The sequence below is a fragment of the Mustela nigripes genome, chromosome 4 (assembly GCF_022355385.1).
Source record: "Mustela nigripes isolate SB6536 chromosome 4, MUSNIG.SB6536, whole genome shotgun sequence".
NCBI classification, from domain to species: domain Eukaryota; kingdom Metazoa; phylum Chordata; class Mammalia; order Carnivora; family Mustelidae; genus Mustela; species Mustela nigripes.
Genome location: NC_081560.1, coordinates 4,331,040 through 4,357,525, shown reverse-complemented (window position 1 = coordinate 4,357,525; position 26,486 = coordinate 4,331,040). Strand labels below are relative to the sequence as shown.

Here is a 26,486-nt window from a genome sequence, read left to right as displayed (position 1 = left end):
TTTATTTGACACAGAGAGAGAGAGATCACAAGGAGGCAGAGAGCCAGACAGAGACGGGGGGGGGGGGAAGCAGGCTCCCACCTGAGCAGAGAGCCTGATGTGGGGCTCGATCCCAGGACCCTAAGATCATGACCTGAGCTGAAGGCAGAGGCTTTAACCCACTGAGCCACCCAGGCACCCCTGCTCTGCTTTTTTGAGGGATTTTTTTCTGAAAGAATTCTGAGTGGACAGTTCTCTTAGTACTTGAAAAATACACCATTTCTTTCTGGGTGCCCTGATTTCTGATGAAAATTTGTTGGAGGCTTTCAGAATTTTTTCTTTGGTCTTCATTTTTTAGAATTTTGGCTGGATTATGTCTTGGCATGGATTTCTTTGGGTTTATTCTGTTTGGGGTTTGTTCAGTGTTGAATCTGTAGGCTTATTTCTTTTTTAGTCAAATTTGGCAGATTTTTAGCCATTATTTCTTTGAATACTTTTCTAGCCCCACCTCCTCTCTGCTCTCCTTCTGGGACTTGGAATGCAGGCATGTTAGTGCTTTTATTATATATCCTTTGTGTCCCTGAAGCCCAGTTCATTTGCTTTGTAGTCTGTTTTCTTTGTTGTTCAGATTGGGTAATTGCTATTGTTATATCTTCAAGATCAGTGATTCTTTCCTCTGTCCTTTTCTGCTGAATTCATCCACTGAGGTTTTTATTACAGGTATGGTGTTTCTTAGTTCCAAAATTCCATGTGGTTTTGTCTGTATTCAATCTTTGCTTTCCTTTTGTGTTTCTTTGCTGAGACTTTCTTGTATCTTCCATTGTTTCAGGTGTGTTTGTAATTGCTCACTGAGGTATTGTAAGCTGGCTCCTAAAGTCTTGTTTAATAATTCTGTTATCCATGTCTTCTTGGTGTTGGCATCTGTTGGTTGTCTTTTCTCATTTCGTTTGAGATGTTTCTGGTTTTTGCTATGGTGAGAGATTATTTTTACTGAAACCTGGACATTTTAGATACTATATTCTGAGATTCTGGATCTTGTTTAAATCTGATGTTTTGGCAGGTTACTTCTGATATTGCTCCAGCAAAGAAAGGGAGAATGCCCCCTTGTTAATGCCAGTTTGGGGTTGAAATTCAGTGTCTCCTCTTGGCCTTTGTTGACATTTGGTTGGGTGTTCCTGCTCATGAGGATGGGAGTTCAGCCTTCATACTAGGTCTCAGCAGGTGATATCCTGGCTGAGAGGGACAGGGGCACCTTGTTATTGCTGGTGATGGTGGAAGTCCTGATTTTCTACTAGGCCTCCTCTGATGAAACCCCAGCATTGGAAGCAGATGGATGGATTGATTCTGCTGGGTGGGGTGGAAGGCCAGCTTCCCCACCTTGGGCGTCTGCACTGTGGTGGTGGTGGTGGTGGTGGTTTCCCATGCCTTTTGACTGGAGTCAAACAGGTGTTGTTTAGAAGTTTCTTTTGTTTGTTTTTTGTTTTTGTTTGTTTTGTTTTTTCATTATCTTTTCAGACTGCCCCTTTTATCTTCTTAGGCTGGAGATAGCAGACATTTTTTTGGAGATACCTTTTTTGTTTTGAGCTCATTGGTGTTTCTGGGTTGCCAGCTTCTCTAGCACCCAATCTGGGTTATAGGAGACGAAAAGAAGACTCAGAAAGTCACTGGTGTGTTGTTCCTGGGATCCGGCGGTCCCAGCCAGTCTGCCCGCTCTTTAGCTTTTGGCTCGTTTCTTTGGTCTGGAAGGTCCAGGGGTCCTGGCTGTACTCAGTAAGAGCAACAGGAAATTCCAAGTTTAATTAGTTTTGTAGATAATATATTCACATGCTATGGAAATTAAATGGTATAAGGAGATACATGGTGAAAAGTAACATCTCCCACTAACTTCCCCTCTTAGAGGACAGATGTCATTTCTGGTTTCTTATAAGTCCTTCCTGAGGTATCCTGCACATACCAGCAAACACACGCGGCATCTATTTTCAAACCCCTGGTGGCATTTTGCCATGTCCACTCTTTAACATCTCGTGTTTTTTTTCTTTTTTCAAGATTTTATTTATTTGACAGAGATCATGAGTAGGCAGAGAGGGAAGCAGAGAGAGGGGGAAGCAGGCTCCCTGCTGAGCAGAGAGCCGAATATGGGGCTCCATCCCGGGACCCTGGGATCATGACCTGAGCCGAAGGCAGAGGCTTTAACTCACTGAGCCACCCAGGGTCCCCCCACCTCATGTTTTTTCTCATGACGCTACATCTTAGTGATCCTTTTAGATTCGTATGTGAAGACCTGCTTTATTTTTTTTCATGGCTTCATGATGCTCCATGGTGTAGAGATGCCTCCTCCCTGTAAGCAGTTGGAGTGTGTCAGTGTGGACACCATTACCAGTTATATTTGTTCTTCTTTCCTTGTCTGGGTCTTCTCTGCTTACACCCAAGTCAGGGTCTGAGACTGTGTGTTGCGGGGGCTTGGAGATCACGGTCGGGATGACACGGATCCTTACTCGGGGATATGTCATATGATCTGTGGATACTCATAGACAGTCTTGGATAGCGACTCTCAGACACATTTCTTTGTCATGTTCCTAAGGACTGTGTGGACCACATCTTAAAACTCTTCACAGGCACAAACAAAAGATTTTGACTATAAGCTTTATATACCTTTAATCTGTTTCATGGATTCGGTTGCTTCTTCTTATAATAATGGTTAATAATAGTTAAAAGAAGTATACTTTATGGTTTAAAAATTTTTTTTCTTATTTCTAATGGCCACAAAAACATAGATCTGCTATGATTTGGGGTCTGAGTATTTTGATTACCTTCTTGGGAGGGCTAAGATTTACTTTGTTTTCGTTAAGATTTTTGAGTGTGGAAATGTCACCTCAGTAAGTTTCACATTTTTCTCTGTGCAAGGTGGTGATTTTTCTTTTGCATAATATGTTGCCCCCAAATTCTTGGTAAACTTGAAGGATGTCGCGATGCAGAATCTTTTCGCCCTTGTCTCTTCACAGTGTTTCATTTTAACTTGGCAGTTTAATTCTAAATTCATGCGTGATTAAGTTTGATCTTGCCCAGAGGGTAGACTCTGTCACTGTGGCACGCACTGTGAGGACCCGTGGGGTCTGTGGCGAGCCGTCTTGCCAGGGGCCCTTCCTGTCCATGACGTGCGCGTCAGGTGATCCAGTGGGAGTCTGTCTGTGTGTGGTGTGGTCAGTCTTCAGAGGTGGTTTTATTTGTTTCTACAGATCTTCTCAGCCAGTTAGGGCCCGCCAGACCTTTCTGCCCTGTTATCAGACTTAGGGCTCTGGGCGTGCGCAGAGTCCGCCTCGGACTTGGACACCCTCCTTAGGCTCTGTCCCTGGCGTGTCCTCACCACACCTGCTTGTTCAGTCCCGCAGAAATCCTGTTGCTTGGATTTGTGCCACGTTTTGTAACTTGAAAGCTTCGAGTCTAAGCGTGGCGGTGAGTTGGAGTGAGGAAAGGAGGTGGGCAGAGCGGCTTCTGTCCTGGACGGTCCCCTTTTCTCCTCTTCCCTGTGACTGCAAGAGACGCCTTTCTGAAAAAAATTCAAATTCTCTTGTGTAGTTTTATTGCCGTTCTTTATTTGTAATAAGTTGGGGATTTCAGATAATCTGCTTTAAAAATAATTTTATATGTTTACTAATTTGTTTTGGAGTAAATTCGATGAAGATGAATTAATGGGAGCTCAGAGTGTGACCAAGGCTTAGTTCACCCTAATAATAATAATAAATTATTATAAAAATAATTTATTTATTTATTTAAAGATTGTATTTATTTATTCATGAGAAACAGAGAGAAAGAGAGGCAGTGGGGGCAGAGGGAGAAGCAGCCTCCCCGAGGAGCAGGGAGTGATGCGGGACTCGATCGCAGGACCGCAGAATCATGACGTGAGCTAAAGGTAGACACTTAACCATCTGAGCCACCCAGGCGCCCGAGACTTAGGAGTTTAAATGGGGAATTGAAACTTTGGGAAGCTTCCACATTTCATTAGCTGTTAGATTTTGGAGTGAAGTCCTGTTTGATTATTTACTTCTAAGTATACTCCCAAATACCAAGGTTAACCTCTTTTTAAAATAATAGACCATGAAGCCATTGATATTTTTTTACATAAAATACCTATTTGATTATTGTACTTTTCATGATGGATTTAGCCAGCAATTTCCTTATTTTTCCTTTAAGTGAAGTCAGTTGTTTTTCTATAATAAGATTAAAAATACATGTTTTAAATCTGATGCAGAGTTTTAGTAAGATGACTTGAGAGTGTATAGGTATTATTTTTTAGTTTTCTCTTTTGTATCGTATTAGTAACTTTGTCTACTTCTATATTGTATTTTAAAATTTGGAACCTATAGATATATACTGTACTCCATGGGCATTTCATTTACTCTCTCGAAGGATTTTTTCCAGATGAAACTGAGAGATTTAGTGATGTAGTTTCTGTCTGATGAGCAGCAGATCAGTGAAGTTCCTTTGTGCCCTCTGGAAAGAATGCTGCGACAGAAAACTTGTTTCTGTATTTTAGGTGCTCATCGGTGGTGCCTTTTCGGGAACGTCTCAAAGCCCTAACATTGAAAATGTACTTGTACATATATGGGGATTATTGTAGCCTTTCTTGGTCATTCAAATAAATGTGAATCATGATGGACATCTTCGTGCTTTTTTTTTCTTTTCTTTTTAAGGTATTGCCATCAGAGAGTCAGCAAAGGTAGTTGACCAAGCCCAAAGGAGGGTGTTGAGGGGAGTCGATGACCTGGACTTTTTCATAGGGGACGAGGCCATAGATAAGCCCACGTATGCCACGAAGGTGAGCTCCCGAGAGGAATTTGCTGCTTTCATTGTGTAGCCAAGAGCGGAGCAGTGGAATGATAACACAAAATGAGATTATCTGGAAATTGTATTTAGGAGTTATGGGTCTATTTTTATTCTTATGTTTAAAAAGAAGGTTTTTTTTTTTTTTGTTCTTGCATGGGGTATTTTTGATGTGAGAAATCAAGTGAATTCAGAAAACTCTGGAAGGCAGAACTGCCACAGCCTCGCTGGGTACCCACGGGAGTGGGGTCTGCTGCTGTGCCATTGATTGATTAGCCTGTCCGGGATGGGCAGTTACAGATTGATTACTTAAAAAAAAAGGACGAAAATTAAGTAGACATTTGTTCTAGGAAAAAAAATGCTCCAGACTGAATGGTACTGGGGCTCGTCTGCACTTTTCTGTCCTTGCCTATTGTTGAGACGGTTCTTCGTGCTTAGCCGTGGGTGGGGGGCGCGTGAACACAGTGGGAGCCTCTCCGGAGGGTGGGAGGGTGCGTGTCGTTTCCAGGCCCAAGTCAGTGCCAGGCCCGTGCAGGAGGCCCTACCCCCACTCACCCGGCCCGCCCTGGGCCAGCGTCGTGGGGCTCTTGGTGTCACTGCTGTGAACTGAAGCTGGCGTGTTTCGGTCTCTCTTGCCGCAGTGGCCGATAAGACACGGGATAATCGAAGACTGGGATCTCATGGAAAGGTTCATGGAGCAAGTGATTTTTAAGTATCTTCGAGCCGAGCCTGAAGATCACTACTTTCTGATGGTGAGTACCTGCCGCCAGGAGCACTGCGTCCCTCAAAATTCCCAGTTACGTGGGTTGTGGGTTTTTTTCCCCAGATTACTTAGACTTTAAAATCAAGATATTCTCCTCTGGAGAGTTTTTAATTCCTGTTAATCTATTTGTATGAATCGGGGTGCTTTTTGGGCAAGTAACAGGAGGCTCCACAAAAATGTCTCAAATCAAAGGGGTTCATTCTCTCTCAGAACAGGAAGGCCAGAACTGGGCGGTTCCCGGGCCGCTCACCTCAGGCTCTAGTGTGGCCTCCTGTGCTGGTTCCCTGCTGGCCCCAGGGTGGCCGCCCATTCCCCGCACCCCCCCCACGCCCCCGCCACCGGTGCCACCTCAGAGGTAGAAGGGCTTTGTAAGAATGAAGAGTCCCTTTCCCCGGAGCCTTCCCAGCAGACGTGTCCCATCTGTCCCTCTCTCCAGCAAGGGGGATGGAATTACCCTGATGGGTGCAGATTAATCACATTTCTTCCCTGGGGCTGGGCAGGGGACCATCGCTGATCACCCGCCCCAGGAGGGCGAATACCTGAATTACCAAATAGGCCTCGATTTGTAAGGAAGGCAGAGGGAGGAATGCACTGGGATAGGAAACCGACTATGTACATTGATAGCCCCCTGAGGTAACTTGATGACTGATTTTTCTTTTTCTTCTTTTTTCTTTTTTTTATTATATTTATTTATTTGACAGAGAGAGATCACAAGTAGGCAGAGAACAGGCAGAGAGAGGGGAGAAGCCCGATATGGGGCTCGATCCCAGGACCCTGAGATCAAGACCCAAGCCGAAGGCAGAGGCCCAACCCACTGAGCCATTCAGGCGCCTCTGTGATTTTTCTTTATAGCAGAGTCAAAATATTATTTTGCCAGGGTTTAAATTTTTTTCTTTTTTTTTTAGCTTATTGTTTAAGTAATCTCTATACCCAACATGGGGCTTGAACTCATGACCCCTGAGATCAAGCGTCTCCTGCTCTTCCGGCTGAGCCAGCCAGGTGCCCCAGGGCTTGGATCTCGTTATAAAATAAAATTGAGCTGAGTTATGGGCCCTGATTATGGTATTTAATTGATCTTGTTCAGATAAAATAAAACATTACAAAGAAATGAGGAGAAATGTCTCTTGGTTATGGGATCTTTTCTAGTTGTTCTACTCAACGTTATGTGTTTCCTTCCCTGAAATGTTCTTTTTAAGTTAAAATTAATTACATGTTCACAACACTTGCTTTAGAGAGAGCGATTGCATGTAACATAAGATGCATATTAAAACGTACATAATTTAGCTTTGGATTGTTTCCACCCAAGTATATTGTCAAATGGTCCCAGATCCGATTATATAATTCTTCCTAATGTTAAATATGGAGTGTTCTTTAGAATTATCTGACTTAAAGTGTGCTAACTCTAAGGCTAGTATGGTAGTTAGGGGAATCTATATATTTAATGTCTGTTAAAGCAAGTCCTCGAAAGTGCTCTGATCTTCCTTCTGGTCGTATCTTCGCAATTGGGAACAGCCGAGGATGGGTCCTGTGTTTTACAGGCCCCCCAGGACGTGTCTACGCTGCGGATCTGCAGAAGCCAGGAGACTGACCGCGTGTGTCTGCACGGCTTTGTCTTGAGAGCCAAAACAAGCTCCCACCTGCCACACTTGGCATTTTTCCTCCTCTAGCCCACCACATAACTACCTGTTGGATAGGATTTTAGGAGCAGGCACTGTGGCCAGCTGCTTGCTTCTGTCTGCCGCAGCTTGCTGGGTCAGGACTTCTCCCCTTCACTCCACATGCGGGAGGCCCCCAGGACATCGCCACCCAGGAAGTTTCTCCTGAAAGAAATTTTTTTTCCAGTTTAGCTGGCATATATGGGCCGGTGAGGCAAAACCACTTGCCAGGAAGGAATCAGACATGTTTGAATATGGAAAAGCTTAAGTCCATTGGCCCAAAACGAGTCTTTGTAATGATTGTTGAGAAAAAAAATCAAGTTTATTAAAGATAAGACAATATTATGTTAATGCACATTATGCTTTGAACTCTGCATGTCTGTTCATTGCAGGAGGGGCTTGAGGAAGTGGTGAGAATGGTAAATTTCTTTCAGGTTTATACCCTTAATCATCAGTTAATGGAACAGTTAAAGGGGAATACAGCAAGTATGGAGATTTATGGCCAAGTCATAGAAGTTAATTGAAGACATGTACTGAACTGCTCCATCAGTAAGAGCTCATTGGTGTTCGAGAGTCTCAGAGGCCTAAACCGTAGGCCCTCGGGGGCTCACAGAATTGTTCCTTCTGACTGCTGTCAGCAGTCGCCCAGACATGCAGGCGAGGAGACTCTGCACAGCTCGTATTTTTCGAGAAGTTTCAGAGACTCCCATCGTATTGGTCATGTGGACTGAGCAGACAGCAAACCGGAATCGTACTCTTTCCTTCAATACGGAGTTGCTCGCAGTTCAAAATAGAATCATGTATTTTAAGGAATGGCAGTGCTTTCGAGTAGAAATTGAGTTATAACTTCCGAAGAGATTTGCAGATTTTTTGACTATGACTATCAAGCGAGAACAAGTGAGTAGCATGTGCTGTCCTAGAAGGCCTGAGGATGTGGAGCTTGCGTCCAAGAGCAGGGCAGGTGGCCGGCCCCGCTTGAGGGAGGGGGCGAGGGGAGAATCTCCCGTCCTCTGCCTTTTTGTTCTGTTCTGGTCCCACGCACACTGCTGAGAGCAGATCTCTTTACTCAGTCTACTGAATGCTAATCTCCTCCAGAAGCAGCCTCACAACACACCCAGAAATCATGTGTAACCCGCTCTCTGGGCATCCCTTAGACCAGTAAAGTTGACACGTAAAACTAACGATCGCACGTGGTATGCCCCTATTGGCGAATGATGTAGGCTGTCTCTGCATGGTCCTGTAGCCACCAGCCAGGGCAAGGGCAGAGCTGCACGTCCTCAGGTTCCCTCTGTTCCCACTGGCCATGTGCTTCCATACTCTGGTGTATTGTCCTCTCCACCCCCCCTTCCTTGAGGATTTATATTTTTGAAAAGGTTTCTTTATTGCTGTTATAGAGGCATATGGGAGTAGAGCAGTATTAGGTACATGTGTTCATTTTGCTGTCTTTGTCCAGAAATATGGATTGGTTTTTATGGTACAGATTAATTATTCATTTCTGAATCAATACCAGATGATATTTTACCATTGTTATGAACAAAAATGTTTATGCTGCTTGCATTCCTGAGATATTTTAATCATATGCTTCAGTATTTAAAAAAATAAAAACTCGATACTTTACCTTAGGTCTTCTTATACATAATGGTTTGGGAAAGTTTTATTTAAATCGATGTGTGTTCGCTTTGGCAGCACAGACAGTAATTGTGGGAATGACACAGAGAAGATTAGCATGGCCCCTGTAGAAGGATGACATGCAAATTCGTGGAGGGTTCCATATTTAGAAAAAAAAATAAATTTGATCTCCTAAAGGAACAGCTACTGGTAGGAAGCATAGAAGAAATGGAGGATTGAGGAAGAAATGGATTTTTGATTCTGTTGCTTAGAACCTTTGGAGATATTGCCCTTAATAATGCTGAATTTGATTCAGGAATCAGGAGAACCTAATTATATTATAAATGTTCCCTTAAGTGTAAATATATAGATTTTACTGTAACTTCTTTACAGGTGGTGAATTGTTTGGCAGCAAGTAATAAAAGTGTAGAAAACAGTCAATTAAACAAGTTAGGGGTTTTATTTTTCTTCAATAGAAATAGTAGGGAGGCCAGTGCTGTTAATGACAGTTCTCTGGCATCATTGGAGATCTCTGGGCTCTAGTATCTTTAGCATATGACTACTACTCTAAGGATGCCTCATGACCACAGGTTGGCTGCTGCAGCTCCAGTCATCACATCTGCATTCCAGGAGAGAAGAGAATTCTCCTCCGCAAATCCTAACCTTATAATGAGCTTTCCTAGGAGCCATAATCTATCAGCTTTTGCTTCTTATTGGCCTGAACTTACTCACTTGGTCATCTCTATCCACAAGGAAGTGTGGGAAATGCTTTTTCTCAGGGCTCGCTCCCACCTCCTGTGAGTGATGGATGCTCTGTCAGTATGGCAGAAGGGAGAGTGCATGCTGCATATGATGTGACCACAGGTGTGAGGACAGTGGCAAAACAAGAACTGAGCTGTTTGCAGAATGCTGGCCGGATCCTAGCTGTGTGGAGACTGCCGTGGGCTCTGGGGAGCCCGCGGGCGAGGGAAGGGCCCAGTTGGGGTGTGCTGCTGCTCCTGTGCTATGGCTCTTCTGCTCCTGGTGAGTCTCTCCGGGTGTGGACTAGGGAGACAGGGCCTTGTCTTTGGCGTTTCTGTGGCCCTTCGCCCACAGGCTGTGACCCAGGGCTTCGCCCCTCTGGGGAAGGTTTTCTTCCCGTTCCAGAACTGTGAGTGTGATAGAACATTTGGAGACTGCCTCTGGGACTCAGCTCAGTCCTGTCACAGTAAGCGGACTGATTAACATCTGCTGTCTTCTCATGTGTTTCGGTGACGCACACTGAGTACCGTGTCCCTGGCCTTCCCCTGGCCCTTCTCTTGTGGTGTCCGTCGCTCCTATCCTAATGGCCCTGCACTCAGCTGTCCAGTGGACGCTTCCTGTCTGTTGAGCTGTTCTGGTCTCTTTAGATGTTAACTGTGTTTCCAATTTCTTGATTTTATTAGAAACAAAACAGTCTTCGCATACAGTTTCTTTCTACATTTAGAACATTTTTCCTCTAAAAAGAACTTACTAGTGTTTGATATCGGGGTCCAGAAGTGTTAATATCAAGTCTTGTGGTACCTGGGTGGCTCAGTTGGTTAGGCGTCTGCCTTCAGCTCAGGTCATGATCCCGGGGTCCTGGGATCAAGCCCTGTGTCGGGCTCCCTGCTCAGCGGGGAGTCTGCTTCTCCCTCTCCCTCTGTGTTCTCTCTCTGTCAGATAAACAAATAAAAACCACCGCAATCATCTTTAGCTTACCATCTCAGGCTCTGTCCATAGCAAACAGAGGCCACTCTGTCTGTACTCCTGTCAGCATTGGTTGATACCTTTTTTGATTATTTGATGAAGTAAAAATTCAGCTTGTTTTTCATTTGCATTTTTCGAGAGCTTGGACCGTACACATTCTCTCACAGGTGTACTGGCTGTATTTCCTCCTGTGAACTGCTGGTTCGTGTGCTCCGCTCTTGTGCATTTCAGTGTTTTGTTGCTTCTCTTATTGCTATGATCTCCCAGATTTTTTGTGATAAAATGTACACACTATAAAATTGATCATCTTAGTTATTTTTGAATGTATGATTTGGGGGCACGATGTACATTCACCCTGTTTTGCAGCCATCAGCACTGTCACGTCCAGAACTTTTCATCTTCCCAAACTGAAACAGTGTCCCCACTAAACACGCATCCCTGTGTCCTCCTGCAGCCCTGGCGCCCACCCTTTTACTCCCTGTGTCTGTGACTCTGACCTCTCCAGGGCCCTCATGCGCGGGGCTCCACACGGGATTTGTCCTTCTGTGACTGGCGTATATCTCTTAGCATGATGTCCGGGGTCATCCACTGTAGCAGGTGGCAGGACGTTCTTCCTTTTTAGGGCGGAGGAAGATCCCGTTGTATGCACGTCCTGTGTTGTGTTTGTTCTGTGAGCTCTCGTGCAGAACAGGAAGCTTTTGTTGGCATCAGAGTGTTTTGTGTTTTTGTTTTTTTTTTTTTTTGTTAAAGATTGTATTTATTTATTTGACAGAAAGAGAGAGATCACAAGTAGACAGAGAGGCAGGCAGAGACAGAGAGGAGGAAGCAGGCTCCCCGCTGAGCAGAGAGCCCGATGCGGGGCTCGATCCCAGGACCCTGAGATCATGACCCGAGCGGAAGGCAGAGGCTTTGACCCACTGAGCCGCTCAGGCACCCCTGGCTTCCCGCTTTTTAAAAATAAACTTATTATTGAAGTGCTTGGATTCCTGTTCAAGGTGAGAAGACAGGATAGCTTTCTTTAGTTTATGTTATTTCTGCTGGTCTGAATAGCATATATGGATAATCACAGCTGCATTTCTTGACTACGTGCCCTATGCCCAGGCTCCCCGCCTCCCAACTATTTATGTGTATTAACTTCTTCATCTCATTCCATGACAACCTTGAAGTGGGTAGGTAGTTCCTAGGCCCATTCTTCAGACTGGTGGGAGGTTCCGGGAGAGAGAGGCCCTGCAGCCGACACGCTGGACTCTGCAGCCGCCGACCCTGTGCGGTCAAGAAGAGAAGTCTGTCGCAGTAGACACTACCGTTTGCAGTGTGAAGTGTGTGCCGGGCACTTCACAGGTCCAACAGTCCGGTGCGGGGGCACGTTAACATAAGTCAGATATTGTTGAGTGATTTTTTTTAGGTCCCTAAGTACGACCTGCTTTTGTGGATGACTTCCTTATTTCTCTCCTGTGTTTTAAGATTGCCATCTCCGCCCATCCAGGGAATGTATTGCTTCTAATTATGGCGATAAAACTTTCTGGTGACGCTATGTTTGAGCTTTGTTCTCTTGCGGTGCTGGAGTCGAAACCGAAGGGGGCAGCTGGCGGGTCGCTAGGCTGGTTTGTTTGACGAGGTGACATGCACGCAGCGCAGAAGGCGGAAGGTGCTGGAGTCTGTTGCCTTCTCCCCTCTGCTCGGATCCCCAGACCCTCCTCCAAGAGGAAACCGCCCTCCTCAGTTTTTTTAAAAAATTTATTTTTTATTTATTTTCAGCATAACAGTATTCATTATTTTTGCACCACACCCAGTGCTCCATGCAATCCGTGCCCTCCCCAATACCCACCACCTGGTTCCCCGACCTCCTGCCCCCCGCCCCTTCAAACCCCTCAGATTGTCTCTCCGAGTCCACAGTCTCTCATGGGTCACCTCCCCTTCCAGTTTCCCCCAGTTCCCTTCTCCTCTCCATCTCCCCATAGGAGGAGGCGCCTTTTAAACCCTCCTCAGTTCTCGTCGTTCTCTTTCCAGAGGGAACTGTGAGCAGGCAGATGGATTGTGTGTGAACTTCTGTTTTAATACAAACGGTAACCAAGTCTACCTCTTGTACACCTTATTTTCTTTTTTTTGAAGAAAATAAAGATGTGGCGACAGACGTGTGATGTGAGATCCGCCCTCCCAGTGGTTTGTGAATGTCTCGGTTCACGTCGCTGCGGGTGGGGCTCCTGTCCTGTCCTTGTCCGCGCTTGCCCGTGGAGCAGCTCCCCATCTCTCCCCACACTCCGCATTCTAGAAGGTTTTCATTACGAATCATGGACCCCGAAGATCCCTTGAGCATGTGTATGACTCGGAGACGCCTCTCTCTTTCCGGGGGCAGCTTCTCCCGGCTTGTGTCCCTGCGGCTCAGAGCCCGCTCGCTCCTCCTGATGCCCGCGGCATGTTCTGGTCCGTGGACACGGCGTGACTTCGGTCCTCGTGGCCTTCACGACGGCGCGGGGGCTTCTCGTCCCCTCCCGCGAGCGCTGCGGACGCTCGCCCTTCTGGAGCATCTTGGTTGGGTGGCGCTCTTGCCTACGGGGTGTGACTGGATGTTGTCTCCTGGTCCTACAGACAGACTTTACTTTTCAGTAGCGGAGTTTCTCACTTGGGTTTGCGGAAGCTTTTAGCAAAAATAACTCACTTTCATGGAGCCCATTGCGCGTGGCGGGCGCCGCCGTGCCGTTTACTTACAGCCCGTCCATCTCCCGCCTCTGGTTCCCGCAGACAGAGGGGCTCGCTCTGCAGACAGCGAAAGCGAAGGCTGGGGTCTAGCCCCGCGGCGAGGACTCAGAACCCTCGTGCGAACTCCGCGGGTCGCTGCTGCTGCTGCTGCCGCCGCTGCTGCTACGGCAGACCATCCTGCTTGTTCTCTGATGAGCTCTTTTACACTATGTTAAGCTTTCTCTGTTTAGTGTATCCTATTTATGTGTTAATTTTTCTTAAAACTCTGGCTCGGTGGGGCACCTGGGTAGCTCAGTTGGTTAGGCGTCTGCCTTCGGCCCAGGTCACGATCCCAGGGCCCGGAATGGACCCGGGCAGGGAGCCTGCTCCTTCCTCTTCTCCCTGCTCGTGCTGTCTCTTGCTATCTCTGTCACTGTCTCTGTCTCTCTCTCTCAACTAAAGAAATAAAATGTTAAAAAAAAAAAAGCAACTCGGCTTGGTTTTCTCTTTGCTTTGTAACAAGTGTGTATTCTTCCTAATAATTGGGTATTTTTAAAACATTTTTTAGTGTAACTATACATATATAGTTATTTCCGTACAACTCTAGCTGTATATATTTACCTGGTATTTGTTTAGGGGTGAATTACTGTGGTTAGTGAGCACGTAGGTACACTTCCACGTTTTCTTACCTCCTCTTCTGCTCTTCTACCCCCTGCTCCGGATGGGTGGTTACCGATCACGCTCCACTGTCGACATGCATAACATTGTGTGTGCCAGTGCTTCCCGTGCCTGATCAGTCTAAAACAGTGTGTTTGATTCCATGACAAGAGGATATCACTGTCTTTATATTCTCTCAGCTTGATACTATTTCTGCTGTTTTAATTTACAACATTTGCATGCTGTTCTGTACGTCCCAGGGAAGAGCCATCTTTCCTTCTACCTCCTGCATGGATTAATGGCGCCTGTAAGTCTTTGGCTGTATTTGGTGCGTTCTTCTTGTTTGGCTGAACTTTATCTTCTAGTAGAGTTAATTCCCGAAGGACTTCTCCAAGTTCTTGTACGTTTAAAGATGATTTCATTTTTGTAACAGGCTTGACCAGCAGTGTGACCAGACGTAGAATTCTTAGGTCACACCTTCCTGCGCAGAGGACTGTATGCATGGCCCCCTGTGTCTCAGTGTTAAAAGCTCTGTGTCTGCCCAGGGTGGCTGTACTTTCCCCGCTTGACAGATATCAGAGTGTGTGCAAACTGCCGTGACAAAGTACCACAGGCTGGGCGTCTTACACAACAGGCATTTGTGCTGTCACAGTGTTTGAGGCTTTAGGTGTGAGATCCCGGCGCTGTCCGGGTCGTGTGTGGTGAGGGCTCTCTTCCTGGCTGGCAGGCGGCCACCTTCTCGCTGTGTGCTCACGTGGCCTTTCCTCTGTTGGCGTGTGGAGAGAGCTCTCGGGTGTCTCCTTTCTCAAAAAGGCGTCAGTGCTAGCGGATTAAGGCCCCACTCTTAGGCCCTCATTTAACTGTGACCACCGCCTTAGAGGCGCCATCTCCAGATACAGTCACTGGGGTTGGGCTTCAGCATAAGAACTTCAGGACACAGTTCGGTCTGTAATGAAGGGTAGTGTGGACTTTTTTTTTTTTTTGGCCAAAATGCCCTAAGAATTTTTATTTATTCTTTTTTTTTTCTTTTTGCAGCATTAGATATGGGATGTATGTCCGTATTTATTGACATGGAAAATGTTCACAGCATACTGCTGAGTGACAAAAAGCAGGTCTATTTATTCTTTTTATGTTTCTATAATCTTCCTATTTGATAATGATGATTGTTTTAAAATGGATACTTGAATTTTTCGAGCTGTTCTTGGTCTTGATTTGTGTCTGCTTTGTTTTTGTGTCTCCCTGGGCATGTGTGTTTTGTCTGCTGTTTGTTTTTCCTATTTTCTCTCTTTCCCCTCTTGTTTTCTTTTAGTGTTTCCATATGGCATCTGGCTGGTTTCCGTGTGCTCTTTCCTCACCTCCGACCTCCGAGTAGTTATTCCTCCACTTGCTGTGTGCCTGACCTCAGTCTGGGCTGGGGGGCCGGGCGGAGTCTAGGTGAGGCTGCCTCTCGCCTGTGCTTTCCTGGCAGCAAAGATGTTTCCTGACCTTGGCTCCTGCACTCTGAGGGCAGGTGGGGCTCGGGGCTCGGGAGGCATCTCCAGCTCTTCTGCTCAAATGGACACTCTGGTTCCGAGCCAGGGCTGACGCTTCTGCTCCTCTGGGGAGAGCTCTGCTCTTTGCCTGGGATCAGAGTCCCTGGTGTTCCCTTTTGGTGTCCATCTTCATGTGTCTCGGTTGAGTTTTTACTGCCCTTGGCAGCTTGCAATAGGTCTTTCCAGTTTCAGGGTATTTTAGGTGTTACATCCTTCTCTGTAACTTGTTCTTGTTTTGGTGTGGTTAATAAAAGCAGAAATGTTTTGGGAGGTCTTTGCCATCTTCAAGCTTTTAGGACCCACGCCCGATTTCTTTAATTAATCACTGTAAGTGTACTCTATCTGTAAAATTAGGGAATGGTACAGCACCCTAATTAATATGCTTTCAGGTTAATTTTTTTATGGCTGTGATGTAATTACAGGAAATTTTGGCAAAGGCTAAATATAGTCGGTGTTTTCTTACAGACAGAACCTCCACTGAATACGCCAGAAAACAGAGAATATCTTGCAGAAATTATGTTTGAATCATTTAACGTACCAGGACTCTACATTGCGGTTCAGGTAAAAACAAAGTTATTTTTACAGTTCCCAACAGAGCTTAGCTGTCCACTAGTGGACGGAACGGTGATTCCAGAGGCTGTGGGAAGACCGTGCGGTGTGTCCTTGCCTTTCCCGCTCCCTTAGCGCACACCCTGGCCCCACTCGGGTTTGAACTCAAACATTGTAGAGAACGTGCATTAAAATCTGTTGTATTTCTCTTCGGATGACAAGATCAGGAAGTAGGTGTGGGGTTTTTTTTGTTTGTTTGGGTTTTTTTGTTTTTTTTTTTTTTTTGGTTCTTTCACTCTTGATCATAATAGAGGAAAGATGCTGTAGAGTCTGTTAAAAAAGAAAATAAATAGCTTGAGAGGGTCCCCCTTATGGATTTCAGGCTCCTGTGGTTCCCTGAACCGACAACTTCCTCTGAAGCTTCTTGCTCGTAGCGTGGGGGTATTTGTTGGTTTGGGTGGTTTTTTCTCTGCCATCCTATATAAAGGAATTGGTTGAAATTTGGGGGAATAATGGGGCAGGTGTTTCCCAAAATATTTTCTGCATCATACTAGTCCCTTTTAAGGAAAAGGAGGAGGAGTTGCATAGGAAAATAACTTGGGAGATCCCACACGCTGTAGCCTGCTGGTGGTGATTCACAGTGAGTAGCAGAGTAAAGGCCCTGAGAATGCCTGCGTTGAAGAAATCTGTTCATTCCAACACTTCCAAATTTATTTAACCAGAAATCTCCTCTTCCCCAAGTTATTTACATCCCATGGAGTAGGGAGACACTTTAGGAAACACTGAACCCCAGCCAAGTGCTTTGAGGCTGCCTGGAGAGGGTTTTATGTAAGAACAGATTCTCAAGCTTCGTCTCAGACCAAGGTTTTCCAACCTTAGTGGTTCAGAATGCGCAGTTCTCTGTGGTGGGGGCTGACCTGTGTGTTGCAGGGCGGTCGGCATTTCTGGCCTCTCCCCACTGGAAGAAACACCACCACCGGCTTCCTCTTCTCCAAGGGACAACCCAGAATGGTTCTAGACATTGCAGAGATTTCCTGGGGGGCAACTTTGCCCCGTCTGAGCACAGCTGCCCTAGTCCTACCAGATCAGAGTGTCTGGGTGTGAGGCATAGTAATCTGTTTTTTTTTTTTTTTTTTTTTTTTTTTTTAACTCCACAAGTGATCTTATCATATCTGTGGACCACACTGAGAACTAGGGGCTTAGAGATTAAAATCTTCTTCCTCCATAGTGAAGTTCCTCTCTCACGGGCTTTCCTTTGTAAGCGTCGATTTATTGTATTGAAAACTTGACCCATCCAGCTTAAGTGTACTAAATTTGTGTGTTATACAATTTGGAATTTGAATTTTGGAGCAGTGGGGGCTTTGGTTGCCTGCCAAAGGTGGGGGGGAGGTGGGGGTGGGGGGAGGGGGGAGGATAGGGCAGGTTGAGATTTGCTTGGAGCAGCCAAGGAAGAGCTTATCAATGAGCCTGAGAACATGCAGGCAGAACACTCGAGAAACAGTTCCCGTGTGCTCATGCTCTCTGCGTCTTTTATGCAGGCAGTGCTGGCCTTGGCTGCATCTTGGACATCTCGACAAGTTGGTGAACGTACGTTAACAGGGATCGTCATTGACAGCGGGGACGGGGTCACTCATGCCATCCCAGTGGTAAGCAGGATAGTCAATGCTTCACTCTCTGTAGGCCTCACCTAATTTTGAGGTAAGGGAAGAAATGAAAGAGAAAACCCCTTCTGTAATTAAAATATCACATTAAAAGTCATGGCTGTACTTAGAAAAGGTAACAAGAGGTTTTTAACCCAGGTATATGGGAAGGACAGATGTCCCCTCGCCATGGCATTGGTGGTTTTCACTTTGTAGCGGCAGATGTCCGCAGTTGGGGCGTGAGCGGCGGTTCGGACTCCCTGGCCTCCGCGTGCTCCTCCCGGGGTGGTGTCACCCGTGGACTTTCCCCGGCTTGCGTGCGGAGCTGCTGGGTAGATGCCATCGTGGAGACGGGTTGTTGGCCTGGGGCGCGACCCCGTGGAGGGTTACTGCTGTGTTCTGGGACCGGGTGTGTATGGCTTTGAGCCTCTCATGCTTTAGAGGAATCGTTCTTTTAGAGGAATTGTGTCTTGTTTTTTAAAAAACGGATTCAAGAACGAAGAAGGAGAGATTGCACATTTTGACTTGCGGAGTGCTCTGCAGTGCCGTTTTCTGGTTTTGATTTTTAAAACCTTAGAGAAGTGATTCCTAATTCAGGCTTCAAGAGACATCTGCAGTCAGGAATTAGAAACGCCAGATTTGTCCCGTGCTCCATCAGGGGGTCCCTGCTGGAGAGGGGGAAGGAGGCATCAGGCAGGCCTGGCTGATGCCTGTGGAGCCTGGGCTGGGAGCACCAGGGCCCCCTCAGCATGCTTACTCCTCTTCTGGGTCATCGTGAAGTGTTAGTGCCACTCGATGTGTAACACTGACGGGGAGATTCTGGCATTGGGCTTGTCTCTGAGGTCGTGCCCTCCAAGTTCAGTGCAGCCAAGCCCCGGGGGCAGGGGTACCAGAGGGGCTGCTGCTCAGTCCATCCGGTCTCCAATGAGGAGAAGTAGAGAGAGCAGATTCCACAGAGTGTACAGGTCCACAGAGGAAGTGGTTTTAGACGTTTTATCTATGCTTTTTAATCAGTTTTTTTCCTGATTATAGAAATTACCTTTGTTGTACAAAATTTCTGTAAAACAGAAAGTAACATGACCCACAAACCTGCCCAGAGAACCACATCATACTTTTGTTGGGAGAACCTTCCCAGTTCTTTTTCTTAGGTGCACAAGGATGCATGTTTTAGGCAAAACTGGGATATTCTGTGTCTGGTTATGTATTCTAATTGTATAATTGATCTTGAAGTTATGTTTTGCATATTGGCTTGTTCCTGATATTGTTTCTCATGGTTAAATATTCTGTGAAGAAATATTTAATAATTGCATTGTAGCCCATCGTGTGGGTACGGGATAAGCCATTCATTTATTTTCCTGTGGTTGGACACGTAGGGTTTTTTTTTTTTTTTAGCCAATACTTACTTAATGCTGGTCAACTTCATTTTAGAAAATGTTACATGTAATGCATAGAATATGATAATTTAGTTTGTGAGTTGTTTATGTTAGCTAATATTCTTGTGAGCTTGGGTCAATCTTCATTACTTTAATAATTTGTACCATCTTTTATTTCCATCTCAAAATATTTCACAAAGAGCTGGGACACTGTGGAGAGGCCACATCTTTTACTTCTAGAGTTCAGGCCCGTCAGAAAGCACACGAGAGGGATTTGGGCACCTGTCCTTGCGGCTTAACTGCCAGTGTGTCTGGTGCTGGTGACCCTTAGCTCCGACCCACCCATAAGGTGAGGTCGGCTGTCACCGCTGTCCCCCGCCTCCCGTGGGCATGTGGCATAGAAGCCGGTGCTGGAATGTGGAGTCTGGAGCGTCTCCTGTCTTCGGCTGGAACTGTGGTAGGAAGCCGTCCACTCTGGCCACCAGCCATCGGAGAACCATGGCTTCTGGGGCAACTTGTGCCCCCAGGACAGCTGGTGAGGGGCTGGGGCCGCCTGGGTGCGGCCGGCACGTGAACTCCTGGCTTGCTCCCTGTCCGGGCCCCATAGACGTACTTTGCCGACCAGGCACACAGCCTGCCTTGCCAGAGCGGCCCCGCTCCTGACCAGCACTGCTCTCCAGCTGCACAGGGTTAACTGACCAGAATTAGTCCTCTAACACGTGCAGCTCTTGGTACCATAAATGGGACCGTTTATCAAGTACCAAGTACGTGCCCCAAAACAGTGCTATGTGCTTGACTTACTGTGTTTCACCAAGTCTCTGTTGTAAACTACGTGTGGGTTTTGTTTGCCCATATTGTGGAGGAGGGTTTTGGGGCTGACATGCGTTGACAGGCTTGTGCGTGGTCACTCAGCGGACTGTCTCGGAGCCGGGATTTGCATCCAGGTTGTCTGAGTCTAATCCCCGTGTACTTAGCCAGATTGTTGACTCCTAAATGTCAGTAGGTTCATAGCTGGTTTCCCACTTTATAGGTAAAAGCTTTTCCCTTGTTCCTGTTCTCACAGGTGGCACAACTTTTTGGAAATGCACTGGTTTTTCTCTTCACTTTTCTGATGTAATCATTTTGGTTGTTTGCAGAGAGTCTCAGGTTCTATTAATGGGCTTGTGCATGCAGTCATTTTCAGAGGCCTCCTGTCCTGAGCTTTGCCTGGACTGGGGGTCCAGGACATGCTGGGCTCCGAGGGGGCAGGACATACAGCGTCCGGGAGCTCTGCCCGCTGGGGTCACTCACTCTAGTCGTTCTGCCTCCTCTTCCTCCCCAGGCAGAGGGTTACGTCATCGGAAGCTGCATCAAACACATCCCGATTGCAGGTAGAGACATTACGTATTTCATTCAGCAGCTGCTAAGGGAGAGGGAGGTGGGAATCCCTCCTGAGCAGTCACTGGAGACCGCAAAAGCCATTAAGGTAAAAACAGACGGGGAATGGGCCGGGGAATGGGCCGGTTTGGGGGGAGAGAGAAACGGTGTTTGGACACTTCCCCTTGCCGCAATCACCCCTGCTCCCTCCCTCCTTCCTCTCCCCTCCAGAGAATGTGGGGAGACTGTGGGTCTTGTTCGTTGACCACCTGAGCTAAGGGACTGAAAGCCTGGAAGCTTCGCCTTCTCCGAGCGCAAATGCTGTGGAGGCTCCGCTGTAAGCGCAAACAGCTTGATCACTGGTACTGAGCACAGGCGCACGTAGTACAGCATCATTTAATTGGAGCCTAATTAGATGGAACCTTCAATTAACTGAATGTGTCTTCCGCATCTGCCTCTGTGCTTCCTTTCTGCAAAGAGGCGCAAGCACCAGCACAGCAGAGCTGGGCATCCCGAGCAGCGGGCCAGTCCTCAGACCGACGGCTGGTGCTCGGCTGAGCTTCTGTGCCCTGGGAACGACGGCTGAGAATGACGCCGTTCTGGGGTCTCAGACCATGAAACAACATCCTCCTGCATCTACTAGGCTCTGGGTACCGTGCGGGAGAAGTCGCAGGAGGTTTGACCGTGTAAATCAGTAGGATTAGAAGAAAAATGGCTCACTGGTCCTTAAACTGTCCACGGGACCTGGCCCATCAGTTTCAGCTTTGTATTACTCTGTGTGTAGCAGCTGACAGACCCTTTCTGAAGGGACTTCACTTTTTAGGTTTCAAAATCAGGGCAGATTATTTTTTTAGCCAAAAGGCAAGAAGATTTTTAGTAGTGCAAGGAGAACTGTCATATAGTTGAAGAGGGAAGGGTTTTGTCTGTTTTTGGAGAGGAGTGTGATTGTGCCGTGCGACATGTGACCACGAGCATCTCCTGTTTCATGGAACATGGGCTGGCTAAGGGGAGGGGAGCCTAAGCCCCCGCTCGCATCTGAGCACCCAGCAGTGGGCTGATCGGAGGAGCGTCATCAGAGAGGACCCACCTTTTGTGTGCCGCTCTTGGTAAAAACTGGCGTTGTCCGGACGGAGTGCACTGGTGGAGGCCAGGGCCCCTGCTGGGAGGATGGCCAGCTGCCCCAGCGTCCCGGGGACGGGCGTGTCAGGGGTTGGGTACTCCCAGGGCTAGAATAGTTTGCCCTGGGTGAACCCGGGGGGCAGAGTTTACGGAAGTAGTCTAAGACTTTCTTTTAGATTACAATATTTCCCAAGATTTTCCTTTTTTCCTTGCCTTTCTTCAATGAAAGAAATTTGGATATTTGATCCATGTTCCCTCGTCACCCCGCATCTGTTACTAATGTGATTCAGGATTGAACTACTTGTCCCTGACACTCAGGGCTCTTTCTGGCGAGTGTGAGAGTTCCATTTGTAGTGAAGGTTTCTGAGTGTGCTGTCCTGGTCCTTGCAGTGGGGTCCACTTTGCTCACAGTCTGTCTGGGGACCGGTTGTCACCCGGCAGCTGGGGCCTGCCATTCAGGCTGTGACCACGTCCTGCTCGGCGGTGAACGCCCCGAGTCCTCCGTGCCCCCCGGATGAGCTGTGCGGGCCCCGTTGTGTGGCGTAGCCTGCTGTTGGTTGTCTCCTCTCTGCTTTCTGTGAAGGAGGAGGTTCTGGAAAGAGTGGTTGAGAGGCACCCCAGTGTCGTGGTGGCCCTGTGGCTGTCCCCCGTGGCCACGAGCAGGCACACAGCATCAGGGCGGCAGGAGTCCAGAGTGTAAGACTCACAGCGCCGCCCTCCAGCCAGGTCTGTGGAGGCGTTTCCGGTATGAGCGAGGCTGCAGGGAGCTGACCAGGCCTCTGACTGCTTACCGCCCCTGTCCGGCCTGGGAGCTTTCAAGTCGCGTGGCCCCACTCACCCCCTCTAGCGTCAGGGCACACGTGGTGGTAACAACCGTGGCTTGTCGGTCTTGTTAATTTGTGAGTGTGTTAAGGATGCTATTAGAATAGGTTTCGGGGATCCTAAAAAACGTAGAACTCGGTATTAGGAAAACACCTGCAGAGGTCCTTCGGGACTGGGTACACCCCCTGTGCACCCGACAGTGCCAGACCAACAGAGCCCACCAGGCCTTCGCCCACGGGAAGCTTACTTTCGGGAGCTGGTACCCCAGTGCCACCTGCCGGCTAGCTGAGGTCAGCTGTGGGGACAGAGGGGCCACCCACAGATTGCCTGTCACACGCTACCAGATGCTGAGGGAATGCCGGGCACATCTCAGGTTGGCTGCTGACGCCAGGGCGAAGAGCGTCCTGGCGGCAGCAGCTGGGGCCCTCAGTGCTCCCGTCTACACTGCCTTTTCTGTTTGTTCACAGCATCTCCCTCCTCGAAGCACACTGTCGTTTACTTGTGTGTTATGGCCATCGGTTACTGTCCAGCTCTCAGCCAGAGCGTATGTTCCAGTGGGCAGGGGTCTCTGTGTGTTTGTTCCTTTGCACAGCCCATGTGCCTAGGCCCTCAGTGCGTACTTGTCACAGAGCCCGTGACCATGCCGTGTCACACTGCACAGCAGGCTCACGGCTGAATTATTGATCATGGTAGGCGTGAGGGTCTGCTGGTCCAGTGCCTGGGCCAGTGCTGTCTGGGGACCTCAGAGAAGTAAGGGAAGATGAGACAGGACACTTAAAGATCTTTCTTTATTTGAGAGAGAGCGAGAGAGATCAAGGGAGAGGAAGAAGCAGGCCCCCCACTAAACAGGGAGCCTGACGTGGGGCTGGATCCCAGGACCCCGGGATTATGACCTGAGCTGAAGGCAGACACTTAACCGATTGAGCCACCCAGGCACCCCGAGACAGGACACTTAGTAGACACATTTGGACATTGTTTCAGGTAATAGGGCAACAAAATCTGAGAGAGTAAGGCTGAGATTTACAGCTGAGCTGCAGAGAAAGCTGGCTGCTGTATCCAGAATCCAAGCACAGTGCTGTCTGCTGTGAGGGCGGAGAGCAGGAGGCCCGACGGCACGTCCACACTGGAGTTCTGGCGTGTTTCGTGCAGGGGGTCACTGGGTACTTCTGTTGGAGGGAACAGACTCTGCCTAGTTAATGCCTGGTGCCGTCTTTGTGTTCGCGTCTGCAGGAGAAATACTGTTATATTTGCCCCGACATAGTCAAGGAATTTGCCAAATACGACGTGGATCCCCGGAAGTGGATCAAGCAGTACACGGGTATCAACGCCATCAACCAGAGGAAGTTCGTCATTGATGTGGGCTACGAAAGATTCCTGGGGCCCGAGATTTTCTTTCACCCCGAGGTGAGAGGTCTGCTTTGGACTGTGCCAGAGTGAGGCGTCCGTGGAGCGACGCTGCCACCTAGTGTGCCTGGAGAGCAGTGCTGGAGGACTGGAGTCCCCGGTGGCTCTGCCCGGCGCCGGGCCCCTGCCGTCTGTCAGGGTGGCTGTTCAGTGTGTCTCCGCGCACACCCGCTTGTTAGATGGTTAATGACTGATCACGGGGTGGCTGGGGAGAGCAGGGGAAGGTAAGGGGATTAAAGTCAGTCTCACACTGCTAGGAAAGCTAGTTTGCCTCAGGGACCAAATGAAAGTTCCTTCTTTTTAAAAGTGGGGTAACACAGGGTCTCTCCGTCTTTGGAGGCCATCCTTCCTGCTCCCAGTGTTTAACCCAGGACGTTGTTCTGCAGAGCAGTTGAAGCTTCGGTTGGAGGAGGACTAGCCTTTCCATCAGTTACGTAGTCTAAGAATTACAGATGTCACCATTTTAACTGTTAGTCACAAAGAATTACTACTTTTGCAGGAGGAGTAATTGTGAGGCAAAATTTTAAGGTTTCAATAAAAGGCATTTCATTTGTATTTTGGTATATATTTCTGCCCAATTCCGTTTATACTCACTAGGTCACAAACTGCGGCCTATCCTGGCTGCGTCTATGCCCCTTTCGTCCAGGAAGTGGCGCCGATGTCCGAGTTACTGTCCTCTAACAGCATCGAGCTCATTCACGCAGGCCTTTACTGATACCTAAAACAGACGTGAAACGGGCAGGGTCTGGTGAACAGCTTAGAGAATTGGATGTTACCTTCTTCTTCCTTGACACTAGTGTACATTAAAGCTTCTCTTGATTTTTAAAATCTGCTTACGATGTAATTGAATTATTTATACTTTAGCGTATTTAACTCAGAGAATGAAGTATAAGATTGGTCACTCGGTAGCTTGATCAACACCGTCTCGGTTTTGTCATTTTAAAGACCCCGTCTTCAGTTTGGGGCACAGGGGGCTCAGTCCGTAAAGCGTCCGACTCTTGATCTCAGCTCAGGTCTTGAGCTCAGGGTGGTGAGTTCTGAGCTCAGGGTCATAGATGTGCTGGGCGTGGAGACTGCTTAAAAAACATAAACCACCATCATCAGATCGCGCAGCCTTCCACCCGTCTTCTAGCCCGCTCCCATGATCTTTCATTGTCCTTGGGGTATTTTTGGTTATGTCTTGCCTAATTTCTTTCATGACGTGAATATTTGTAAGTGTTATGCTTGTTATGTTCTCATGGTGTTTCTGGTTAGGTGTCATAGTCTCTTACCCGCCCGATGCATCGCATATTCCTGACACAGGACTGGTCTCCTTGATCAGTTTGCTCGTTTTCCCTCACTAGACACAGCCCTCTCCTCTCTTGAGGGGACATAGGTCTTCGTCGCTGCCCAAGTCACGTGGGGTTCATTTGGCAAATTACACCGATATGAGTGTGAAGTTTTGAAATGTACGGTAAATCCCGTATCTGTCAAAGCTACTTTTTAAAAAGAGTTTTTTTTGTTGTATTGAGAGAAATGTATAATGTTTCTTTTATATTTCTGTAAAATATAGTTTGCCAACCCAGACTTTATGGAATCCATCTCCGATGTCGTTGACGAAGTGATCCAGAACTGCCCCATCGATGTGCGCCGTCCGCTATATAAGGTATGATTAGGTGCTTCGATTTCGTTTTAGCATTAAAGAATTCACAGACATTCCCGTTCCACTCTTGTTCGATAGGCTTTGTTAAAGGCTGGTGTGAAGGTAAAATATTTTTCTTAGACTGGGGGTGACTTAAATATGGAAATAATGACTCAGTTAGCTGGAAATACTGAATTTAAATACGCTAGGATTTTCTGTTCTTATCTGGCAAGCTATATTTTAAGTTGGACCTCAACCATGTTTATTGGTTGAAAGAAGATACTTCCCCTTTTGCTTTCCATGAGATCCGCTGGTCTTGTTTCATACATGTCTGGGGTTTGGTGCCAAATGTGGTTTAGCCAGAAGAAGTTAGAGCCTGAGATGAAACAGTCAACGAGAAAATGGTCATATAACATTTTCTCCAGAATTCTTTGATTGCGAGGTATTTTGGACCTCGAAATGAGGAAAAGCTAGCCATGTCACTGTAGGATAAAGGAAATACTGCTGACAGCCCCATGTCGAGAGCAGAAGGTAGAGGTCTGCTGGCGTTCACGGTAAAGTGGCTTCTGCCTGAGCACGTCACACTGTCAGCCATGGCCCGTGGCTCCGGCCTGCCTCCCCTGGACGCAGGTGGCGCGTGTGGCAGAGAATCGGGCTCAGGGAGGACAGCTGCTGAGTCCTGTAGCATCTGTGCGGCGGGGTACTATGCAGTTGTGTAAGGAGAGTGAGGTAAATCCACGTGAGTTCAAATGAAAAGATGTGAGAAAGCAAGTCATACCACTTCCACACACTGTCACGGCGTTTCATGTAGAAATAGAGCTCGCGTGGGCGTAGAAGAGGACTTGAAGGTGCGGTGTCCTCGGGGGTGGGGAATGGACAGGTTTTACTTTCTACTTTTTGTGTTTTAAAATTATGGGAGATTCCATAGTTAACAAATGTTATTTTTATTATTGGAAAAAATTCATATGTAGATAACTTCTTATGGGTGGAAACAAATTAAAATTCTATTTTTTAAAAAATATTATTTATTTATTTATTTGACAGAGAGAGATCACAAGTAGGCAGAGAGGCAGGCAGAAAGAGAGGAGGAAGCAGGCGCCCTGATGAGCAGAGAGCCCGATGTGGGGCTCGATCCCAGGACCCTGAGATCATGACCTGAGCCGAAGGCAGCGGCTTTACCCACTGAACCACCCAGGCGCCC

At 47.4% G+C, this 26,486-nt stretch overlaps 1 protein-coding gene and 1 non-coding gene across 3 annotated transcripts in view; both read left to right on the top strand.

Moving 5' to 3' along the window:
• The window catches only part of ACTR3B (actin related protein 3B), a 74,302-nt gene that overhangs the window by 28,346 nt on the left and 19,470 nt on the right, over nt 1–26,486 (top strand). For both annotated transcript variants that reach the window (XM_059396043.1, XM_059396042.1), the window contains 7 exons: nt 4,671–4,795; nt 5,442–5,552; nt 15,867–15,962; nt 17,489–17,596; nt 20,285–20,428; nt 23,491–23,664; nt 25,217–25,309. In XM_059396043.1, coding sequence (XP_059252026.1) covers nt 5,481–5,552; nt 15,867–15,962; nt 17,489–17,596; nt 20,285–20,428; nt 23,491–23,664; nt 25,217–25,309 — 687 coding nt within the window. In that variant the 5' untranslated portion in view covers nt 4,671–4,795; nt 5,442–5,480. The remainder of the gene's footprint in view (nt 1–4,670; nt 4,796–5,441; nt 5,553–15,866; nt 15,963–17,488; nt 17,597–20,284; nt 20,429–23,490; nt 23,665–25,216; nt 25,310–26,486) is intronic.
• On the top strand, nt 8,889–8,996 carry LOC132017018 (U6 spliceosomal RNA). The gene has a single exon (XR_009404106.1). It is a non-coding gene; the product is annotated as a U6 spliceosomal RNA (small nuclear RNA).